Genomic DNA, 25,086 nt, shown 5'->3' on the forward strand with positions numbered 1-25,086 from the left:
CATCATTGCTGAACAATCTGTTCCACAGGTGGATGAACAGGCCAAGCTTGGGCTCTTAAAGACAAGTTACAGATGCTGTATGGTCCAAATGAGTAGAACCAGGGTGTAAAGGCTTCTGCATGTCTAAAAACCTGTTCATGCGAAGGAACATCCATCTGCATCCGTCACTGACGCCTTTTTCCTCTTTTTCTTGATAAACTCCTGCTTTTCTTTCCGTTCGCTTGATTGTTTCTCTTTGGTTCTGTTTTGCTGTGATATGTTGATATAATGAGGTCCAGTCTTTTCTGTGAGCCATGGACGAACTAATCCAAGATTGTCAATGCCAGACCTCAGTAAAAAAGGGGTCTTGACATTTAGCAGTTAACAGTGCTCCATCTTTTTTTTTAGAATGTACTTTCATCTACATCTTGCACCTGTTATCCAATATGAAAACCCACAAAGCACCAAATATGGGTAGATTTTCCATATGGTGATCAAATCTCAGTAAATGTATGTACCCAAATAGTCAGTTACAATATATATATATATATATATATATATATATATATATATATATATATATATATATATATATATATATAAATTCTGCTGTGAAGAGCTGTGAAGGATATCAGAGAAGCACACACTCTACTTTTTTCTCATCCCACCAGATCCCATTGGACATGTGGACGCTGGCATGTTTGGGGGTCAAAGTTCAATTCAGTTTCAATTTAGTTTAATAAAGTTTGGCAATATGGACAAGAGCAATATCTGAATGGCAGGGGGGCAAAATATTTGTGAAAGGCAAAAAAGTGTAAAATAATTAAGTATAAGAAAGTGTTGAGGTGCTGCAGACTTAAATGTTAAATTAGAATAAAATTAATTTTTTTAAATATATTAAATTCTACAGACTTAAGAAAAAATACATTTTTTTACAAATCCTCACGAATAAAAAGTAGGTAAAAAAAATCACACCTTGATCATTTTAATACATTTTTCAATAATGATGCAAAAATGACCAATCACATTTGCGATATCAGTCAAACTGATCACAGTTTAGGGGAGACCTCTAGCTTAACTGGTAAGAGCGTGCGCCCGACAAAGGCTGCAGTCCTTGGCACATTTTCCACATACAAGTGGCATAAGTAGTTAAGTAAAAAAAATAGTGAAATTCTGCATTATTTTCAGAAATACCAGAAGTGTAAAAACTTCAGGTTTAAGCCTTTAATCTGTTTAACTCCAACTATTGAAAGATTAGTTACCATGTTTATGTGTTTTACTAAACAACTTGAATGTTTTGATAATTGTCCTCTCCCGTCCCACTAAAGAGCAGGACCGTAATTGCCAACAATTACTGAAGCTTTTATTATTCCTCCCTTCACTGGCATCATACTCGATTAGCTTCCCTTCATATATAATTGCATCAGCATCTATCCTTCCATCCAGACATGTCCCATCATCTCTTCAAGCCTCAGGCACACAGTTCAAGGAACATGGTACAAATCATGGAAAGAAAAATAAGCTACTGTTCAAAACCGGCTGCTGCAAAATGACAGCCTTTGCTCTCTGAGTAACTCAGGAGCACCTCTTTCTGATATCACAGTTGACACCAATATAGAAAATCGGACCATGTTCATAATGCATAACTGAAGATAGATTTAAAAGGCTTATAAAAGTGAATATATGTGGGGATAAGCAACAGACATACAACAAGCCTGTGCCTGTGATTGAGCTGTATTGCCTCTCTCCACTGAAGTGCCCCTGCAAGCAGGAGTAGCTCATCATCTGAGAGTGCGAGTCACAATAAGGCCACGCTATACAGTCTGGGTATGGGAAGTGTGGAACTGTAAATCACTCTCCTCATCCAGCACTCCAAATACAACGCAACCTTGTAAGCCAACTACCCGTGTTACTTCAGCTCTTTCACAATCCACTCCACGTTATTATGAAAAGGGAAACTTGCTTTTAGAATGCAACTGACTCATGTTTATTTAAAATATACGATTACTTTTTTGTAAGTGTTTCACATCAAAACTGATACTGATGATCATTTTCCACTAATATCCAAATGTGTACTCTAACTCCACTTTTTCAAGCATTTCATTACAGGGATAGTTTATATGCTAATAGTGTAAAGGAACAAATAAGCACAGATGACCACTAAAAATGACAGGAAACAAATGTCCATTAAAACAGAAATTGTCAAACACAGCATCACATATAGATTTCTACATACATACCATTGCCTCAGGGGCTTCACTTTGTTTACCTTCCACAACAGCAGGGGTGAATTAATTTGGAGAAGGTGTAACCATAATATAGGGCAGGGATACGGGAAATTGCAGTGAGTAAAACAAAGGCTCTAGTAAAAAAAAAAAAGAGCCACAAAGGTATCAGAGTGTGTGTGACAAGATGTTTGATTGGTCATAAAAGGTGCAGATGTATTACATGCTCAGTGAACCCAGACTTTAAATAATCAATTTGGAAAGAGTCTGCCGCAAAATGTCAAAGCAAAGATGAAAACAAAAGCCAGAAATGGTGACAGTTTAGATCAGCTTCAGACTGTCTCATACTTAAAGCTGCTGCAAAAAAGAATTGAGCTATTTTGGCTAAGGAGGATCGGCACTTGCACCTTCCCTAAAATGTAAAAGATGTGTCTGGCACACCATTTTTTTTTACGGATGAAGGACATCATCAACAAAGTATGGACACAGGAGGATGTAAAAGTCTTGCCAAATCATTTCCTTAAGTTTAGAGAGTAATCAAAGCAGCTATTCTGTCCAAGCGTTGAAAGCTAAATCGGATCTGGCATCTGCCGTTGTAATGTCCTCCAATAATTGAATTGGCCAAAAATCAGTGCAGTTGCACCAGTCACACCAAGTCTTAACTGGGCCAAAGTTATTTCACAAGAAGATTATAATCTCAGGAGGCTGAAATCTGCCAAAGTTTGATCAAAAAATGCACAATTTAAACTTCCGCCACATTGTTGAACACCATACACACTGACCCTCTTCAGTCACAAGAGTTTATTTAAGTAATTTAGAGTAGTTGAGTTGAGCCTGTTTCTCTGCTGAGCCTGTTGTGTTTACTGACTTTGTGTATAGTTACTGGGGTCAGCTGTGTTTCCTCAGTGCAGTGAAGCCAAACACAGCCACCAGTGAGTAATGAAACTGCCATTTATATTTTCATGCAGTCGTTTCTGTCATAGTCGGTTGTAGCGATTGTATTTTGTGTTGTTGGGATTGGGCAATGTGAAAAAAGATGTTCACTTTTTGATACGTTCCTAGCTGTTTTCACTTATCTTTGTCATTAAGTTTGATAGATGCTGTTTCATTTGATCTGCTGTATAATCTGAATGGTCAAAGGGAAGCATGTCCTCCTGTGGGAACTGCTAAATCAGAAAACATTATAATTCCTGCAGAATGTGTATCATATTGCAGGAAACAAACAGTAGGTTGTAATCCAGATGTTGAATCAAAGTCTCTGCTCAGTGGTATCTCTGAAGTTTCTATCTGCTGCGTCACTAAAAGCTTTGGACTACAGTCTATGAGCTTTTGTTGACTGACTGGCCCTCCCTGATCTGGCTCTTTGGCTTAAATCAGTTTGAACCTGATGTAGTCTTCAGGACTCAGCGCCAGGCAGACTTTTCACACATCTGCCTTAAATCACAACCGACTGCCAGCAGAGGCCCATTTCTCAACCCAAGGTCATATTTTGTTAGAAATAGTTTCCCACATAGTTGTCTGATAACAGTAAAGTTGCCTCAACTAGATGCAACAGGACATCAGTTTTTTTTGGGGGGGGGGGATTATGTGCTTCAATTGCAGGCCATTATCCATCTTAACGTGTTTCCCTTGACTAGTTGCCAAAAGACAAAACAAGAGATTTCAGTTCCCTACAACTCAAGGACAAGCTGAGGCAGGTACGCAAAGGATTAAAACCTTAAATGTTACCTTAAATGTGATGCAATGTTCATATTTGTGTTGAAGTAAACCATCCCATACCACATGCATGTCTGCTGCTATGACGCAACTAAATAAACATGTTGGAATATGTCATGATGGTTTTCGTTCGTATCCGTGGAAAACAGATGGGCCCATTTCCATTCTAGAGTCTGCTCAGCTCTTTATTCTTATTGACCAAAGAAAACAAAACGTTGGGTAAAATTTAAACTCACATAATGCCAAGTGAGTCCAGATCTCTGGTGTATTTCTTCAAATTGTTCAAAAATGGCAAAAAAAATCATTTTGATCTAAAGGAGGACATAATGTTTACTAAAGATTTCCAAAATGGATCTAAATGACATTTATTGATCTCGTCTTGAAACAAAAACTGCCATCTGTTATAGATTTTATTTCCTCAGTGATGCAGTTTTCTCTTCTTCCGCTCACGTTTTCACAGTATTTTCTGGATAAAATGGCATTTTTACAGAATTCAACTTAACATAGAAACAGCTGTGTTTCAATGATGGACAGACCTCTCTGCAGTTTATCTTCCAAACAAATTCATTGTATTACTGTCTTCAGTAGGGATGGGAGTTGAAAACCAGTTCCAAATTGTCGTTTGCCTCCGAGCTCATCAATTCCTGAGAGTTGGGCGTTGCAAAACAATGACATCAATTCATGCATCTACCTTGCTGGAAACTTGCAACCAGAAGGAGTCTTCATTTGAAATTAGATAAAAACAGGTAATGTCTGTAAAATGAGTATTTAAGTAAGGATGGAAACACCAGCAATATGCAATATGATCCTAAAACCAAGGATGCCATGTATTTGACACTATGAGTGCCACTGCTTCCCAACTGAGCAGCAGGCCCGTTACCAAATATTGCATGTTATAACATATGGTTAGGCAGGCTTAGCAGATTTTTCTTTGATTAAGAAAACCTCAATGAAAATGAATGCTGTACAAATATTCTCTACTTTCATCTACACTGTGCACTGTTGCATGATGTTGAAAACTTGTGGAGGCCCATTGATATCAATAAAAATGTATCAATTCCCACCCCGAGTCATTGGCCCACTGTCAGCCATCACCTGCTGCTGCTGCTGCTGCTGCTGCTGTGCTGTGTGTTGATGTGCTCTGGTCTTTTATCAGACTCCAATTTGAATACACAAAGGGCTGCCTGATGCAAGATCTGTATTCAAAGAGAACACCTTTCTCAACAGGGCAGAAGGTACTATTAGATAATGAGAGTACAATAACTGAGCTATCATTCACCTTTTTGTACTGGACCACACTCCAGAAGCATTTCAGTCATTGGAGAAAGTTCTCACCGACTCTATTAAACACCTCTAAAGCAGGCTATAGCTGCACATAAGCTGTCTATTGACGCTGCCCATTTTCTCTTCATGCCTCTTAAAAAAATCCCTCAGAAAGGAATATAACATATAGTTTCATAGAAAATGTGCGACAAAATGATGTCCTACTAATCTTTGAATGAAAACACTCTTAAGTTAAGAGATGTTTAAACATTATCATTCCTGCGTCTCACTGCCTGTCCTTGTGTTTATAAGAAATCACAGGAGCTGAGCCATGTGCATGGTTAATTGATGGATTCCTCCGTTAGTGAAGATGCGAATGGCTCAAGAAACAGAACGGACTGCAACAACAGCAGAGGCTGCAACCTAAAGCGGCAAATTATAGCGGCATGCAGCAATATGGTGACATTCTAGGCCAAACGTTTTTTTTAATTATTGCTATAATGCTATCATCAGTCGACATCATTTGAGAAAACAATAATAGCATTCTGCAATTACCATTGAATTCAAGATTGTGGAAAAGATCTTTAAAAAATGTCACATGGAGATGTAATATAATTGACAATATAGACAAAAACACTTCAGCTGTGTAAAAAATAATTGTCTAAATAATTTATTTTATGAAATTGGTATGAAATTGAAAATTTGAACATATATGATAGAAATCTTCACAGTCCTTTTATTAAATGTCATTTATTTTTACATAGATAAGATAAATACAGCCTCAAGAACAATGTTTGCAGTGGCATTTACAGTCGTGTTTGTTGCAGACCTCTCATTTTGATACATTTTTACTCCAAAAACCATTAATAATCAAATGATGTTGTGCACAGTTTTGGTTAAATTTTATCAAATTACATAATAGTTGAAAGTTGTTTTATTATATATAGAATCAAAGTCTTAAAGACTTAATCATTTCAACTGGTTGTAGTTTCTGAAATACTATCGTACATTTAGGTAAAATCCTCAAAGCTATAGCATAAATAGTTTGGGATGGAAGGAAAGAAAGAGTTTTTATAGTTCCTATCATCATCCATGTAGAGAAAAACAGTGTCTGTCATTCCAGGAACCTCTGAGTGAAAGCATAGCACAGAGCTGTGTAGTTTTGCATGAACGACCACAGCAACGTAATGAGCAGCATGCCAGTCAAAGCCCATTGGTGGCTTTCAGATAGTCACCTGCACCTCCCTTCCACCCTCAATAAGAGCCAGTCCTGGTGGATCAGGTTACTTGAAGGGCTGTGTGACTTTTACCATATGAATGAAGCCACTGATTTTTTTTCTGAGGTTGGTAGATTGTTCCTGGCCTGCAGATTGGATTGTGTGCCATGCCAGGCTGGTTGTCAGTCAGCCAAGACGGGGCTCATTAAACATCCATTCCATTGACTCCATTAGAGATAATGAGTTGTAGGTCAATGGTTGTGGGTGGCCTCTCCATTCAGGACTAACACAGAGCACATAACTGATTCAGTTAATTCACACCAGCAAGGGAACTGTTTGGTCTGCCTACCTGCAGCTAGGATAACCTAGACTCTACAGGTGGATGCTGGGGTCAAGCTCAAATGAGCATGACAGCAGAGATACTACTCCGCCAAGACGCTCCCCCTCCTGCTACTGTATTAATATGTTCATTTATAAGCTTAAATGGTTAAAAGAAATCTTGTCCCAATCCTTAAACATATGATCTGTAGAAAATCAATATTTATACGCCTAAGCACACTGGAAACAAACATTTGCTAAATTAATAAATCTGATATTTTAACTTAGTAAGTTGGACAATAACCTGAAAAGCTGACTCATGGGAATAAATCATAAATCACAGTGAATGAATTAAACCACTGTATTTGCAGACAATTTCAATATATCAATGAAGGGATTCATTAGTCTTACTTTTTACAACGCTCTCCGTCATTGGAAATGTTTGGATCACATCAGCTGTGTTGGTGAGCTAAGCTTAAGTTAACTCTACATGCATGTGGATGTAGTAGCTTAACCTGTACATGCAAAAAATAATCATCAGATATCTTGGTTATAGCAAGACTGAACTAGCAAAGCAGTTTTGTGTTTATATGTCTGTATATATTCATTTACAATCTCTACAAAGCTAGCCTTCAACACTTGCTAGTTTCTTACATTTCCATGGAAACTAAGATAATAGTAAAAAAGTGTTTATTTTGAAAGCAAATTGCCCCACAATATGAGTACATTTTGAGTAGATATTTTCGATCGAAGAAAACAAAAAAAGCAAAAAATATTTACATTTGAGATACTGGAACCAGCTCTACTGCAGAAGGCAGACTATGATGTGTGCATTGCTGTGAATACAGTTGTCATCAGCGCAACTCACATTGTATGCCTGATAAACCACACATGTTTTCCCCCATGTCAGTCAGCTACCTCACATAAAAAGTGGATTTCTTATGCAAGGTCAGAGTAAAAAGAAGAAACTCTACATCTAAGTTTTGATATCACTTTCTACAAGCAAACCAGGCTTAGTACAGCAGATATTGAGCAGCAATAACACTTATCAGAGACAGAAGAAGACAGCCACTATAAAGCTTTTAAGAGGACTCAAATGATGAGGGGATTAAACCTTTTAGTGAGCACATGTGGGTCAGGCATCACCCATTGCATATCCATCAAAACAGTAACAGACCCTTTTCAAGGCAGACAGTTTGTGTGTAATTGCAAAGAAAGCAGGTGTAACTAATAACAATCATGGCTGCAGGACTCTGGTAGGACACTGGTAGCTGAGTGCTGTGGCTTACTGGGGCAATGATGCAACAGAGCATCATTAATGTAACAGTTTGCACCTATGTTATTCCTGTTAATGGTTCAAATGTATCTACTGTGAAAAAAAGCTTAATCACCCGATACAACAGTAGAGCTAAAACACACAAGCTTTACAGCAAACAAGTTGTCACATACCCATTATTTTGAAATATATTTACAAATGCTTAGTTTTAGGCTATATTAAGTGTGTTGCAACCAAGCCCCCACCACAGCGACTTCCTGATTAATCCAATATGGAAGTGCAAAAAGGCCATTTTCACAGCATGATTTAACCTATTTAAGGCCTGATACAAAAAACATTCTAGTCTGTATGTTTGGGTCATATCTCCATGACAACACTGAGGGGGTTGAAATGTTTTGTACCAGGTTAGTTTTAATTTTTTGAATAATTAGGGGCCCGACCTCTTGAATGACAGCTAGCTCCTGGCCCTCACTTTTATACCTCAGAGGTATACGTCAGCCAAATGGACGTATGTCTCTCCCCCCAAGGTCACATCAATGCCTTTTTTTCGGTAAGAGGAAATGAGGCGGAGTCAAAGTCAGACAAGATGGCGACTCCTGTAGGCGAGTAAGATTGGATCAAGTTGAGAGAATGGACCCCGCCGCGTATGTTATGTCATTAACGGTTCTGAGAACAACACAGAGAGCTGGGACCCAAATGCAGACACAGAAACCGAGTCAGGTTTAAACAAGCCTTTAATGAAAGAAATATGTACAATAGTGTCCTGGAAGCCGGGAAAAAGGAGTGAGGTCCAGGTGAAGGTGCAGCTCTCCAGAGCGAGTCCAGTGACGGGGAAGAAACAATGTGGTGATCACGGGAAAAACAAGAACGGGTGGTAGTCAAGCAGGTGGGGATGCAGACAGGGAAACAGGATCACGGAAAACTAAACCAAAAGGAAACAAATAAACAATGAACAACGAAAACATGGAACAAACTAACTTTCTCTAACACAACGTGGAGCCAACGAATGAGACACGATACCAAGTAGATGATGAAACGATCTGGCGCTTGACATGTCCGACATCTGGCTTCTTATACTGTTGGGGAGGTGATTAGTGGGACTGAGCAAGCTGGTCCAGAACCACGCCTCCCGTCTGGAGATACAGGGAAACACAGACAGAGGGAGACAAACAGAAGCACAAAAAGGAAAGGGAGGGCTGCCAGAACTGGGATCCTGACAATATACATCCATTTTTTTACTCAGTATATGACTGCAACCAGAGAGGAAATAAATGTTGCAAAACCAATTCAGCACTACAGGGCTGAGAAACAGCGGGTTCAGAAACAACAACAACAAATTAGTTGTTGTAATTTTACTAACTTACAATTAGTACAGCAAATGGTGCATGCAGGAACATGACAAAGCAGATATTAGCAGCCAGCAAATGCCGAAAAAAAACGAAACAATAACAACTAGCAGCCTGAGGGGTGTACTACAAAGCGCGCTGAACATACCCAGGGTTGGATAACCTGGATTGACAAATACAAAACTCACAATCAGAGTTAAACGGTACCATGAAGCTCACTTAAGAGTTAATTTGTCAAGCCAGGGTTTACGCTTTAGTTTCAATGTGCATTCTTATAAAAAGGGTGTGTTTCGCGTCATTTGACTCACACTTTGGATAGATCAATGGCCGTATATTTCACTGAAGAGAAGCAGATCATTATAATGAACTCCCAAGAGCAGTTTAATGAGTATGATAACAGCAAGGGGCAACACAGCTGCACATAAGGCTAGAGAGGCGTGCTGGCAAAAAAAAAAAAAAAAAAAGTAGATCGTGTAAATCTGTAAGTGAAAAGATTCTGCATATTGTCTAAAAATAACTGTGCAAGATGCAGAATTGATCACCTTTAATCCCAATAGAGTGAGAGTACTTTAATAATCCCAGGGGGAAATTATTTTCGTTGCAAACTCCAGCTATACATATGTGGCGGCTGGGGGGGGCGAGACCCCAGTGGAACTACGAGTGGCAGATCTAGAGAATCAAGACATCGACAACGCCACCTTAGGACTTGCACCTAAAGAGTATACTTTAACTTTATTTCTCTGAGGGTTTCCCAAAAACCACCCATACACAGGTCCCTACACAAATGAATACAGGCACGGTGTAAAATAATTTAACAACCTTTATTAGAAACAATAAAACGATTTCATTTATCAGGTTCGGTCTAAAACATTTATATCATTATTTAATTTAATATTTAACACCAGTGATGTTCCGCCTACACCAATACAGTCAGTCAGGAAGTGGAAGGCAGTACACCCCAGCTAGCTCTGGCAGAGGTCCCTGCACTCAAATAATTCAAAAGAGAAACAAAACAATATATTAAACAAATCACTGCAACTCAAAAGCAAAAGGGGAAAAACCATACAAGAAAAGGTGAAAACGTGGCAGGTCCTCAATAGGCGCTGCGGTAACCCTCCCGCCCCAACTGACGTCTCGCTAAGGGATTGGGGTGGCGCACAGGTGAACTCACCTACACTTAGCGAGAGAGATTGAGTGTCAATACAAAGACTTAACTGTATACTAATAAGCAAGGCAAGGCAAAAGAAAGAAGAGAACTTTGAGCAAGTTAGAGGCACGTTAGAGGCAACGTTAGAGGCACGTTAGAGGCAAGGCAGGGCAAACAGCAGCCCAACGCCAAACAACTTCAAAAGAAAACAAAAAACCGTTAGTGAAAACATCCAACCAAACTAGCAGACAATAGCATTTAGCCCACAGCACTAGTTACCTGGATCCTGCACTCATCAGTGCTTATAGCTGCTAGCGGCTACGGCGGCAACAACAGCTAACCAGACGAGGACGCACACGGCACATACACGCCACCCCAGTCCGACGCGCCAACCTGCAGGACGCACACACACCACTCCGGCCCGACGCTTCAACCTTCAACAGAGGACTGTCAGCACAGCATCGTATTACCTCTTCACATCATGAGACTACACTACATACCTGTAGGATGCACACGGCACACACACCACCCTGGCCCGATGCGTCAACCCGCAGGACGCACAGCGCATACACCCTCGGACGCTACGGCGTGGCGGAGCTGCGAGCTGGCCGCGCTTGCTTCGGCAGAGGAAAGAGAAAGACTAAACTACCGGGGGGGGGGGGGGGGGTATATAAACCCCCCGCATTAGCGGGTGATGACTCAGCTGCACTACAGGTGCCGGTACGGGGCGTGTCACACACCTGCCGCGATCGCCATGCCAGCTGTAAAACAAACAGACTGCGGGACACCAGATAACAGAAATGCAAACAGAATATAAACCATCCGGTTACACATACATTATTATATTAACAATATAGACATAGAATATACTATATATTTGGAAAAACAGAAATATAAAACAATTTATATATATATATATATATATATATATATATATATATATATAATAAAATATATAACATAATACTGTAAAAATGTGCAAAAGAACAATTGTTGATGATTGAGTCAGTATTACATAGAGAGGTTGACAGACTCTCCTAGGGATGCGTTGTATAGCTTGATGACCACAGGCAGGAAAGATTTTCTGTGGTGCTCTGTGGTGCATCTGGATGCAAGGAGTCTTCTGCTGAAGGTGCTCCTCTACTGGGCCAGTGTGTCGTAGAGAGGGGGTAGGTTAAGTGGCAGTCCATTTTGTTGTAGAGAGACCATACATTTCCCCTCACAACAGAGGGGAAAAACGGCTTAAATCTCCTCACCATAAGCCCGGCCTGTCTCGACCCCTTGCCCTGACGTTGCCTCCCACCTCTGCATCCCCAATGTGTGTTTTTCTGCAGAGTTCGGGTGGAATATCAGCTGGTCTGACCACTATGCTGGTCGACATTAGCGCGATCAGATGTTCTCCGGAGTAAACAAAGGCAGCGTGTCCCGGTGGAAGCGGCATTGTTAAAAACAACCCGAAAATAAGCAATCGAAAGTAACCTCATTGTAGAGGGCAGAACTTCACGGAAGTTAGGGTGAAAAAACAGATTAAAAAAAAGACAATAAAGGTTAAAGAAAGTTGTAAAAAAGCACACCAAAGGCTGGAGTAGTAACAGGCAGCGTGCAGCTTTCGCGCATGCGCACTTAAAAATGCAAAAACAACAGCCAACCTGCATTGTTTTATATTTCGGTTAATGCAAAGGTGTAGTACACCACACTGGCCATAATTCCATAACCTTTAGTGAATAAGTTTTCCATGTGAGATAAGAATAGGAATTTTTAAAATGACACATAAATGCACATCGCATGGGAGACGAAGCCTGCACACAGAATTAAAGGACTGATGCGCTGCTTTTACTCTATTACTGTCTTTTATCTCAAACACTTTAAAATCCTTCCATGACAATTTGAGAGGGCGTAAAGCTCTGAAACTTTAACCCTGCGGATAGCACAGCACACCGTATTTTTGCTCAGATTTTCGGCATCACCAACTGCATGCATGCAAATATGTACCCATGGTAAAGAATCCCAGTGAACACTGCCCAAACTAAGTGCACAGCATCTTTGTGTAGCATTGCCAACAGAAGGTCCAACCAGGACGATCAGTGAATACCCTCTGATGAGATCCTGTATCTCTCAAAAGGGAAGTCTAGGAAGCTGCTCTTAAGTAGCCGATCTAACACGAAAGTCCACGTCACTTAGCTCCAAGTTTTAGCTGAAAACCTCCTCCTGACCAGGTTTTGGTTGAAAGCATAAGTTACCATGTTGATACAACAACGCTAAAAGAGCGACCTTTGTGTCACAGCTGACCCAGGCTTTGAGCGCAACATATCTTGCTAACCAACTAATCGAGCTTTGTAGTACACCCCCTTGGAGACCTAAGAGTTTTTTTAACTTCCAAGCACATAAACAAACCAGCTGAACAACAAATTAAGTCACCATAAGCATGTTGGCATAACCAGCAATAAATAACTTATTTTGATGAAGCAAAGCGGTGATTAACCTTCTGGGGAGTATGTTGTAAAATGTTACATCAGTAGTTACTGCAGCAGTTTGTAAATGAGTAAAAACAGTGAGCTTGGCAGCGACCATTTAAAATAACCCGCCTGGCTGGAAAAAGGGTGCGTTCAAGTGCAGTGGTGTCCAATTCCTCAACATGGTTTTCCAAGAATCATAGCCAAGTTAGATTTTAAACAATGAATCAGAGTCCTATTGATATTTCTTGTTTAAAAAAAAAAGTCTTGATAGAGGGGGAAACAGATTTCCAAGAACTTTATTTTCTTATAAAGAAGCAATAGACCTTTTCAAAGTTGTAAACCTAAATTCTAAATGTGTCCAAGTTTGAGTCCTGTTGCAGTGAATGTGAATGACATCAAATGGTTCTCAAACTCTGATACTTGTACCACTGGTGGTACTCAAGCTCTCTCTGGTGGAATCTCCCAAATAAAAAAAGGAAACATTAATTACTAAATTAAAATAATACAAAGAAAATACTTAAACTTTTAGGATCCTTTGAAGGTAATTTAAAATAAATTTAGCATTTCCTGTAGTATTTTTGTTCCTGGAAAGTGTCTAGCAATTGACCAAAAATTGACCGCCCCTTTGCAGCCCTAGCTGTGATAGGTTACATACAGTGTCTAAACCCCATTTTAAGAATGCAAGGTAACTTTAAGGTAGGAAACCTATGAAACTTCTTAGTATATTTGAACCAAATTATGAGCTACACTGTGATGGCAAGGTAGAAAGCAGAGGTAAAATTACTGGTTTGAAAACACTGATTTGTCAGTTCTGATGCTACCCTTTCATACAGTGTGGCTGTGGCTGAAGACATTCAACAATGAATAATCTTCTGATTAGGAAAAAACCTTCTCTGTCCGTAGCTGAACAGTGTAGGCCTACGCTGCTATATTTTAACATTGGTCTTAGAGGTGGTACTTGAGAGAGCCTGATATTATCTGAGGTGGTACATCATGTACAAAGTTTGAGAACCACTGGTCTATAGAAAACAGTAGGCCTAGGACTGTGAACATCCTAAAAGGACCCAAACTAATTTGATCATTTTCTTTTCTTATATCCCCAACACATCTGCATAATTTCACGATACGTTTATATATCGGTTTCACTTATTTGATCTGGGAAGTTCTTCTCAGCACCCGTTGCTATGGACATGAAGACAGCTATTTCTAAAAAGTAATTTCTATGTTTACTATAGTTACTTTTTAGATACACATTTTTGATACTCTTCCTTTCCAGTGAAAACCATTTATCTCTAAATTTTGGGATTTTGAGGTGAATGTTTGTGATAATCTAAAGGATAAAGTGTTCCGTTCCACCAGATTCTGATGCTCTTCTCATTATCAAGCAGCTGAAGCTCGTCACAGGTTTGATAATTGTTGGACTCGGGTGTGTTAGAGCAGGGAGAAATCTAAAACATACAGGGCAGCGGCCCTCCAAGAGCAGGATTGGACACCCCTGCAGTAAAGAAGGGATCATCACAGACGATGTAAATCGAATTTAATGGTTCTGCAATTTTAGATGCTACAATTGCCCATAGTCTCCTCTATACAGCAGCAAAATATATAATGTTTTTTCCGTGCTTCTAACTTATGTAATGAATAAAAGTGGAGCGCACAATCCCAGATCAAGCAGTGGTCTTGAAAATGTTCCAATAATGTTTCAAGAACATTTCCGGCAGTGTTATCACTGGCACATTGAACTGCAAACATCCTGTTCAACATCTTCCGAATGGTGTATTATTAGGTTAGTTCAAACTACTTCTACTATACACAGCGAGACTACGATATACCTCCTCCTTTACAGTAGCAGCATCACCGTTACAAGACAGAGCAACATTTTCCACTGTCCAGTCATCAGGTGGTTGTGTGCTCCTGTAGCCCATCTGCTTCAAGGCTCAATGAGAAGTGCGATGTGAGATGCCCCAGTGCACACTAATGTTGTACAGCAGCGTTATGGGCCTATTTGTAGCCCACCTAGTAGCTTGAATGAATGTTGCCATTCTCTTCTCACCACAGGACGAGACTACTGACGACATGTTTTTTTAACCACTGAATCGCTGTTTCAGCTGTCAACGACCAAAAGCTGATCCTCACAATAAACAAGACATTTGTTTTCTATTAACATAATTTCTCTTTTGCATGATATACAATATGTTGCTATTTCAAAATAATAACATAAACCAAATGTTCATATCTTGTCATTTTCAAACATCTCATTCTTCTGTTTACACATATATTAGCTTTAATGACACATTATACATAACATGAGTTTCCACTCATTCTCTGGTCTTTAAAAATGAGGGGGTCGTTGTTTTCATGATCCTGTATGAAACAATCTAAAATAAAAAGCGTAACAGCCATAGCATTCATTCTTTTTGCAACAGAAAGGCTAAAGCTTCTGTCTCTACCGCATTACTTTACGTGACGTCCAGTGCTAATCGTAAGTTGCGAATGAAACCATCAACACACCTTTACACTCTGTTCATAAAAATAATTTATCTCAAAAGCTAAAAAATGTTCATGATCAAATAACTTATGGAGTGTTGAGTAATATATTTTCCATGTGTCTATATTTATGCATCTCTTGGATCAATATGTTTTGTGTGTTTATTTAGTAAATGTGATGGTTGTACAGATTTGGGGGAAATTAAGCATTTAAAGAAACTCCATGAAATTACACCACAATAAGCAAAAGTACTAATGTTGGTACTGGCGAACCATGTGTATTGCAGAGTTCAAATGTTTGGATGCTCAGCTGTTTTTAAATAAGTTACCAGACTCTGATCAACTACAGGGTGGATATTGTTTAAGTCTACAGACATTCACTCTATTGTTCTTGTTTGTGATTTACACAAAACCTCAAGAACCTTATTTCATGAATTTAACATCAAGCTTCTTGTCCATTCCTGTCCACTCTAACATTTAGTCAAACTGTAACTGAACCTCTACTTTACTTTTGTACCAGTGTGCAAGAGATTGGCTAGATTTTTTTGTCCCTTGTATACTATGTATCGTTAACATATGTATGACAAAACAATTCCAACTATTAGTTCACTTAATTCACATATAGGTTAAGGTCTCACAAGTGTTTTCTTTCCACTTTTTTATTTTGATCTAATTCGTAGTAACACCTACAGAGTTTTCAGAATCAGACATGTGTAGGCTAAAAAAGTAAATTCCCAGAACGTCTATGAGTGTTGTGGAGTGAGGCTAATAATCTAATAAAAAGAAAAAAATGTCAAAGGAAAATGGATGTTTGCTCCTGACTGGAGAGACTTATTATAAAAAGGCAATGAGTAGAGCCTGTTTCTCTTTTGTTCAAGGTCCATTTGCTGTATATGTAGCTTTCAACCACATCACAGGGGGCATGGAGTTTTCTCAGTTGGATGGGTCTGTTTACATGCAAGCTCAGCAGGACAAATGAAAAGAACATGCTTTGGGCTTCATTAAAAGTTTTGTGGCAAAAACCACTGGCTGCATCCGAAATCTCATACTGTGCACTACATACTCAATATGTATACTATTATTCAACATACTTTGACTGTGTGAATAAATAGTTGTGTGGATCTTTCCAAACACACTGAGCTGTAATTAAGTCACATCATAAGAGCCGTTACCATGGTAAACTGTGCCAACATCAGCCCTGCAGGCATGGTCAGATGATTCTTAAATTACTGGTAGATAAGCAAGTTATCCAACAGTCGCAGGTGAAAAATAAGCAATTTTTAATAATTCAAGGTTTCTGATATACAAAGAAATCTCACATACTGTTTAAGCATACTAAATAGCATGTTTAAGGACTTTCAGATGCAACCCTCTTTTATGGGTAACATTTTAAAAACAGTGCTCTAAAAAATGGTTACTGCAAACATGAGTTTTAGTTGGAAGTTTTGCCAAATAAACTTTACCCCTTTATCTCAAATTTTCAGATAAAACATAAAGGCTCATCATTTCTCTTTTTGCAACTTTGCAACCAAAAACACTACACGTCTCTGCTATCCTTATGATATGGAAACTCCAAACCCAAGTCTGCGGGTATGAAGCCCTGGCTAACTGATTCCAGGATTCTGAGACTGTCATTGATACACTGCAGTTTCAAGGCAGAAATGAACAAGATTAAAAACTTGACTTTCATTGGAGGGGGTTTTTGATTTGAGACTTCTTCTCCAGGAAGAGATAACCCTAAAAGTCAACAAATCACTCCATGGCTACTGAGAAATCTCCATCCCCTGATGAAGACTGAAGTCATCTCTGATACAGCATTGTGTTGTCAAACTATTTCTGAGGTCAATGAAACTCAACGCTTATAAAATAAAATGTATATATTGTATTTACAGTACAAAGCGTTTCCAAAGGTTTTGACACGCTTTCTCATTTACTTGAATGGGACAACAGGTCCAAACTTTGTACACTGTATATAAAAATAGTTGCCTTTGTACTGTATGCATAAAGCCTTTTAAAACTTTTTCAGTAATGTTCCTTGAACTTACTTTAGTAGTGTCTGTGAAAAATAAGGCTGGGATATACAGCTGGAATAGGTGTCTTGTTAGTATCAGGTTTTACACCAACAGCAGTTAAGTCTTCAGTCTTTCTTGTACTGCAGCAGTTTATTGCTTGACATTCTGCAGAAAAGGATCAGAGAACACAGACAGACGCAGAGTCACAGAGACAGGTTGGCTCGTTTGTTACACAGCCCATCCCTCGATTGAAAGGTTTAAATCCCATGACAGACAGAGAGACCACCAATGTTGAGGTGCCGTAAAGCGAGAATACTTCCTGTGCTGGTGGAGATTCTTTACAGGAGTACGCTGGTGTCATTTAGATTTACAGCCCAATTAATTCTGTTTATGTATAGCTCACATTCCTGGTATTTTGCAAGTGAGCCATAACCTACTTACTGTTTCTACCTTCCTCAGCCACACCTGAAAGTAAATCCTTGCAAATATAAATGAGTATGATCAGGTTTGTATTCAAGGGATATTTCTTAGTTTTTATTTTCTGTGGATGTCAGGTTATTGACACTGAGTAAGGTGTAATGTAACACGTGGTCTGCTGACACTTAATTCAAGCACACTTGAGCACAGTGACATAAAGATAGAAACAAAATGAAAGCTTCTGGTTTACTGTGATGGATTATCTTGCTCAAACAGTGTCTGTGTTTCATCACTGCACAAAACTGAATCATGGCCTCAGAAATATATATGACCATGACACCCTGGATGTAGGAAATCAAGCCTGATGGAATAACTGAACAGAGAGAAATTGGACAACGGGCAGCGATATCAATATTTAAGAAAGTGTTATGCAGTGTTGACAAATCCTCTGGTGTATGTGTGTGCGAGGCTTACACAAAATTCCTAAATGATCTGTTTCTTGTTCCTAAATAATCTTTAAAATTTAAATATTAATCTTTCTTTTAAGGTACAGGGATGTTTACATCTCAACAAACACTCATATTAAGGAACATTGAAAGAATTTATAGCGTTGATATTAAACTACCAAACATGTTAGATAAATCACATTATGCAGGTCTGTTTCTTCAGTATGTTCAGTATGTGAGATCTGCTGAGCGTGAATAACACTGACTTTCCCTCACGTATCAGTCTCACAAGAATGTGTTTATATTGGGTTTATGAGCCGGGCGAGACACTTTCTCTGCTTGTCTCTCAATAGGGAAACAGAGCGGAGGCAGAGGGGGGCAGAGGTGCGCTGGATGGAGGCTACAGCCGGGCCTGATGGCAGGAGCCAAGAACACAGTGAGCTCTAATTACGTCTGCTAGAATCGAGGTGCTACAGTTCACGTGGAGACATTGAAAAGGTACATCGACGGATGGATGGGAAAGACTAAATACAAGCTGGGTCACAAACCCAATTGATCAGTTTAGTAGGGACTATGGATGTGGACTTGATGACTTGGACTTGAGTCGACTCTAGTCCATGTTTTGATGACTTGCAACTTGACAGAAAAAAGAGACTTGAGATTCGACTTGAACTAGGAAGTTTAAGATTTGTGACTTGTGTGGTGTTTTTTCTCAAGGAAAGCCAAATTACTTCTAAAGATATAAAAAGTTTATTTTAAAAACAAGAAAGTATATTCTGCTTGGCCATGGCCACAGCCTAAAGAACACAAACAGTTTACACATAAATCAGGTTCATGCCTATTTGTGATTGGTTAAGAATATTGCTGAGACGGGCCCTGGTCCAGGCTTTGGACCGTCCATCATTCCCACACACGCTCTCATTCGTTCACTACTGTTGCACAAGTTGAGTCCTCCACATGATTACCCCAATGAGCAGTCAGTTCCTGTTGAAAGAGCGCCCCCCCCCTCCACTCTAATGCACTCTCTAGGTCTACTGCTTATACTGCCTTCAACTTTATTTAATTATGTGTCATCTGTGTTAAATTGACAATGATGTGAAAGCATGTTAAATGATCTTTATATAAATGCTATATGTGCACAGTGAGTAGTGATAAAACTAATTATATTGTGACAAATAATTAACACTTCATGTTTAAAAATCGCACACTTGACTTGAGACTGACTTGAAAGTTAACTCAACATTGTCAGTGTTGACATTACAAGTGTCTGAGGGCTGATGTTAGCATGATAACAATTATCACTAATCAACTCAATCACCAGAATAAAACTTTGACGTTTTAACTGAGAATGAATAAATAAATACAATTATTTGATTATATTGTAGTCTGTCTGTATTTCACTGTTTGACAGTTTTGAGGAGGGGCTATTTATTTGGTAAAATTAATTAATTTTCATACTTTTTGAAGAGGTTAGATAAATTGGACAACAATATTATTAGACAGGTACTAATACCTTGTCTTTTCTGTTCATAATGACCGGGTACTGCAAGTAAGTGACTTTTCTTGACAAAGAAAAATGACTCAGGACTCAGGACTTGCAATAACTCTACTGGTGGTGGCAAATCAGAGAAATTTCCGATTATCTATAATGGTAGGTGGCAAGGAGCAACAAAGCTAACAGGAGACTTGGGAAATGTCAATCAATTTCAGTCTATACACGTCCAGACAGTCTTGAGAAAACGAAAAAAAATCAGACGGATTAACTTAAAACACCTGTTGAGCCATGTCAGAAAACAATGTATTCTCATCAACAGGTTCGTAGGATAACCTACGAAAAGTATTGCTCAAAAAAAATGTATGATATCTATCAAAATATGACGTTCTACTTAAGGACAAAAATGAACAAAAAACAAGCATATGGAATTAAATACGAAATAAATACGTGAAATGAACACACATTTTGTGCGTCCTGGATCTCAAAGACTTGAATGGAGTTTTGCAACGGCTCAGAAAACACAGATACAGAGACAGACAGGTACAATTATAGTCTTTTAATCTGTTCCAAAAACACACAAGGCTCAAATAGCAGGCAGTCAGAACCAGACAGATAGTTAAATGCTGGAAAGCTAGAAAGACCAGACGATCTGGCAGAGTAACAATCGATGGGCCTGTAAATATACCTGCCTAAATATACTGCAGTAAGTGGCTGATGAGGGAATATGGTGCAGGTGGTGGGACTTGTGAGGGAATCTCAGGTGCGGAGAATGAGGCAACTGAATGCAGGGCAGCTAAAGTAGAGGATGGTATTAGTTTAATGTCGGGACGCGGGGTTAGGTTATTTTTACCAGAGGTTTTAGTCCTGTCCGAATGCACCATATCAGTAATTATTCCGGAGAATGTCAGTAAAAAATACAGCAATTTTCCCCTTCTGTAAAACGGTCTGGAAAAAATACCTCAGCTAATACTAGTCCTGTCGAATTATGACCCACTGTAAAACATATGTTAATATACTGTCATATCCCATCAATATGTAGTTTCCACATATTTTAGAGCATGAAGGTGCTTGAATAAGCACTCCTCCCTCTTTCTTTTTTTTTTATAAATCAATTCTGACCTTTAGTTTCTTGTGTACTTAATGTCTTAATGTTTGTGATATCAGGAAGCTACATAGCACGCACACATGGAGTCAGGGTGGGAGGCAAATTGAATAACCCCTCCAACTCCTGGTAGAATACAGGGATTTCTTAATCCTATACAATTTGGTCATTTAATTTCCTAAAGTAAAATTATTTTACCCAACATTGAATTAATCCTGTCCGAACAGGGCTTTAGTGATAAACACGGAGCAAAAACATGAAACCAGGATGGACACCATCCACCCATCCTTAATGTTATGAAATGTTCTGCTATGGCATTTAAAAATGTCTCCTGTAATAAAAAAGAGTCAGCCATATTTGCTTACCTAAATCTCTGGCTATAGCAACAGCTGACTGCTACGCTGATGCATAACACTAACCAGGCTAATGCCTAAATGTCCTTGGTGGAAATTTAAGCCTTAATTTAATAATTGTCAAATAATTTATGGTAACTTGGTAAAAAGAGATCCTTTTTATCATTTGTCTCATTTTGTATCCATGATTTGTGTGTCTCTTTTACATTTACAATTACAAAGCCTTTTACTTCCTGTTGCAAAAGAGATGTTGCCACCAGGGCGATGCATGTGCTCATTTAAGGATCCAGACCAATCTCCTCTGCAGTTGTCTTGTCTGTTTATATCAATTGTACAGTAATGATTTATTTCATATCCACATGTTCCCCCAGGCACAGGAAAAGAGAGAGCAGAGAGGCAAGCTCTGAGGAGAGACACTAACCTGGATTGGACAGACCTCACAAGCATTTATTGGTGAAAATCATAGCTCACATTATGTACTTTTATACATGCTACTGTTTTTCTTTTGATTTGTTATGCCAACAACTGCTCACCCTGACTCCTGAGGCAAACATGGCATATAATAATCCTACCTGACAAAGCCTGCTAGCAGAGCCATCGCAGGTGTTAACATGCCTGTCGATGTGTGCACGCCAGTGAGGACGGATGCTGTGGTGTGTGATGGAAAGAGAAACTGATGGGATGTCACAACAGTGTCTCTTAGAGTCCTGTGGGTAATGTAGCAATGTGACACCTATACCAACAGATAACTTACATGGACCATATCTATTTGAGTACCGTATATGTAGTATATGTTCTTCACTGTTCTACAAAGGGAATCCAGTTCTGCACTGCACGATATTATTGCTGCATACCCAGAGACAGCTCACTATATTTATATATATATATATATATATATATATATATATGGGGAAACTCTGCATGTCCTCAACACACACACACACACACACACACACACACACACACACACACACACACATATATGTGTATATATATATATATGTTTCACCAAGAAAAAGTTGTTAGGCCCGATGGCAAGTGTTTTTTTGACCGGGGCCTGGCGTGGGCCAGCAACAGACTGATAGCAGCATTAATATACAGTAGGGTCCTAAAGTGTCTGTGATAACAGAATCATGGACAGTATTGTGACATTGAGAATTTTTAAAAGCTTTAACAGATTTCATGGGGCCCTGCATTAAGTCAGTACTAAAAGCTGACTGGAGATTTGAAAATATGACCACATCTAAGTTTCACATTGAGCCTGGGAATACTGTGATATCTATATAATGTTTATATAAGCATCTATTTTTTCACATAGCCTACTTGTGTAGATAAAAGTACTGTCTATTCTTCACCTTTATTATTTGTCATCTTGTATCTGTGATCATACCTGGCCAATAAAGATGATTCAGATTCTAATAAATATCCATAAAAAACAATAACATACAAGCTATCACTACATCTTTATTTTTCATGTCACCTGTGAAATAAAAGGGAAAAAAAGAACAAAAAAAATGAAAACAATTTAGTGTCTGTAAAATAAGGTCTTAGTCTGTCACTATGTTCAATAAGACAATACTATTAAAATATCTGTCTGGAAGCTAACCAAGATACTATTGTAAAACTGTCAGACACAAAGTTATGTAAGTGATGTAATTGTACAAACAGTCACTACTAAGCCAATGACCATTAAGTATTACAACCTCAGTATTAGGCAAGGTGTGTTTTCCAATTCAAATGAGGCCACTCTCACTGGCACATGTTGTTCCTTTGAAGGAAAAATGGGGATTAGCCACACATCATTGAATAGTTACTGCACAGTTAAACATGTTTATTGAGCTGTAAACTAAAATAAATGACTGTATGACCACATGATAAAATAAGCATTTCATCGGTTGAAACCCCCTACTGTTTAAATACTTGCAAGTCAATGCTAAGGTTGTGACGTCTCTATGTCATCAAATTTAAACATGTTAACACCCTCTAATCTGAGGTGGGTAGCCCACTGTAAAGTTGGCTTTAAAGACACTTCTGCCTCACAAGTATTTGGAGCTTTAATTCAGTGTTCGAAAAACCTTCTAACGTCCTTGAAACTGTTACTCTGCACTTGGCATTAATATAGAACAAGATCGGCACACATCTACCTGTCTGCACCAGAAACATAAAAAAGTATCCATGATTGTCTTGGTAGGTAGTACAGGAATAACAGGAGTGTTTTCTGTGCTTGTTGAAAACCTCAGGTTGTGTGCCCATGAAGTCGTCCATGCTGGTCCTGTTCCTCCTCTTCAGTGCCCAGGCTGTGGCCGCCATCGGAGGAGCAGCACAGCAGCAGGGTCCAGGCAACAACCCCAACTCCATCCCCACAGTGGATCCCAAACTGTTCACCAAGCGCCGCTACCTCTCACCCAGGGTGCTATTCAGTGCTCAGCCGCCTGATGCAGAGCCGGAGTCGCAGGGTGCCGGCAGAAGGGCCCGCAGGCGAGCGGGGCAGCCGCAGCATCGTGGAGTTTACTCAGTGTGTGATAGCATCAGCGTGTGGGTGGGCAACAAAACCAAAGCCACAGACATCTCAGGCCACGAGGTGACGGTGCTGCCAGATGTGAAAATCAACAATGTCAATAAGAAGCAGTGGTTCTTTGAGACGACGTGTCTCTCGGACAGCTCTGAATGTAAGGGAATCGATGAAAAACACTGGAACTCCTACTGCACCAACTCACACACTTTTGTACGAGCGCTGACTTCGTTTAAGAAACTGGTGGCGTGGAGGCTCATACGCATCAACGTGGCCTGTGTGTGTGTGCTGAGCCGCAAGTCATGGCGGCATTGAAGACTTTACACATCACACACACACTGGATCACACATTCAGTCAAATACAGTGCAAACACACAATCATCATCACCAACGCCTTGTCACACTCTGCACAAAGTAAATTATTGGTATATGTCAAGTATCAGGACTGCATGTATATACATCAGCCCTGGGTCAAATAGTATCTGTATGTAGCTGTTTTTTTTACCAGTTTTACCAGACATTAAATTAAGTGGTGTCACTTATCATCTTTCTGTCTTAGCTGCAGGTAAGGTTGAGCTTGCAGATTTTTAAAGGTCCCATATTGTCAAAAGTGTGATCTTCATGTTTGTTTTTTTTAATAATAACGCAGGTCTAGATGCGTGAAAGTATTCAAATATTCAATCCATAGAGGCATGCACAGAGAAACTGCGCCTTAAATGAGCCGTCAGGGCTTCTGTACAGTTATGATTTCACAACGATACTATATACAGGTAAAAACTACTGCTACAGTTATGTAACTGTCATTCCCCGGCTGCAGTGATGGTGCACAGACGCAGAGAGGGTGGATGTGTAAAACCCAGAAACACTGACCAATCAGAGCAGACTGGGCTTAAAGAGACAGGCACTTAAAACAGAGGATGAATACAGCTTTTTTTTTAAACAAACAGGTTGTTTTTTTTTACATTAAAGCATGTAAACTTGATCTAGTAGAAACCCAAAATGCAAGTATGAACCCTAAACTTAGCATAACATGGAACCTTTAAAGTGAAATTCCAGTGTAAAATCATCCCCAGGTCTTTATAGGCAAATTGGGTCATCAAATAAGTCATCGAGACGAGAAACGTAGATTTTCCAGAGAGTCGCTAACAGCCTGTCGCAGCTAACACGGATAAGTTCGGAGCAGCGAGTTGGACGCATTAAAACGTCTATTTTAACCACTAATACTGTTCTAAATAACACCAAACCACCATGAACATAGTATGTGAACACGGAGTGTATTAAAAGAGTGTTTTGAAAAACGTACCTACTGGCCCCGGTACCAG

At 39.2% G+C, this 25,086-nt stretch overlaps 1 protein-coding gene across 1 annotated transcript; it reads left to right on the forward strand.

Moving 5' to 3' along the window:
- Positions 1 to 18,673: 18,673 nt before the first annotated feature.
- ngfb (nerve growth factor b (beta polypeptide)) lies at positions 18,674 to 24,079 on the forward strand (the record flags this gene model as incomplete). The annotated part of the gene is made up of 3 exons (XM_083939330.1): positions 18,674 to 18,800; positions 21,624 to 21,705; positions 23,493 to 24,079. Exon 3 carries the CDS (start codon positions 23,504 to 23,506, stop codon positions 24,077 to 24,079), a length of 576 nt encoding a protein of 191 aa, XP_083795456.1. The 5' UTR covers positions 18,674 to 18,800; positions 21,624 to 21,705; positions 23,493 to 23,503.
- Positions 24,080 to 25,086: the final 1,007 nt, after the last annotated feature.

The sequence above is a fragment of the Echiichthys vipera genome (genome assembly GCF_963691815.1).
Source record: "Echiichthys vipera genome assembly, chromosome: X".
Lineage (NCBI taxonomy): Eukaryota > Metazoa > Chordata > Actinopteri > Perciformes > Trachinidae > Echiichthys > Echiichthys vipera.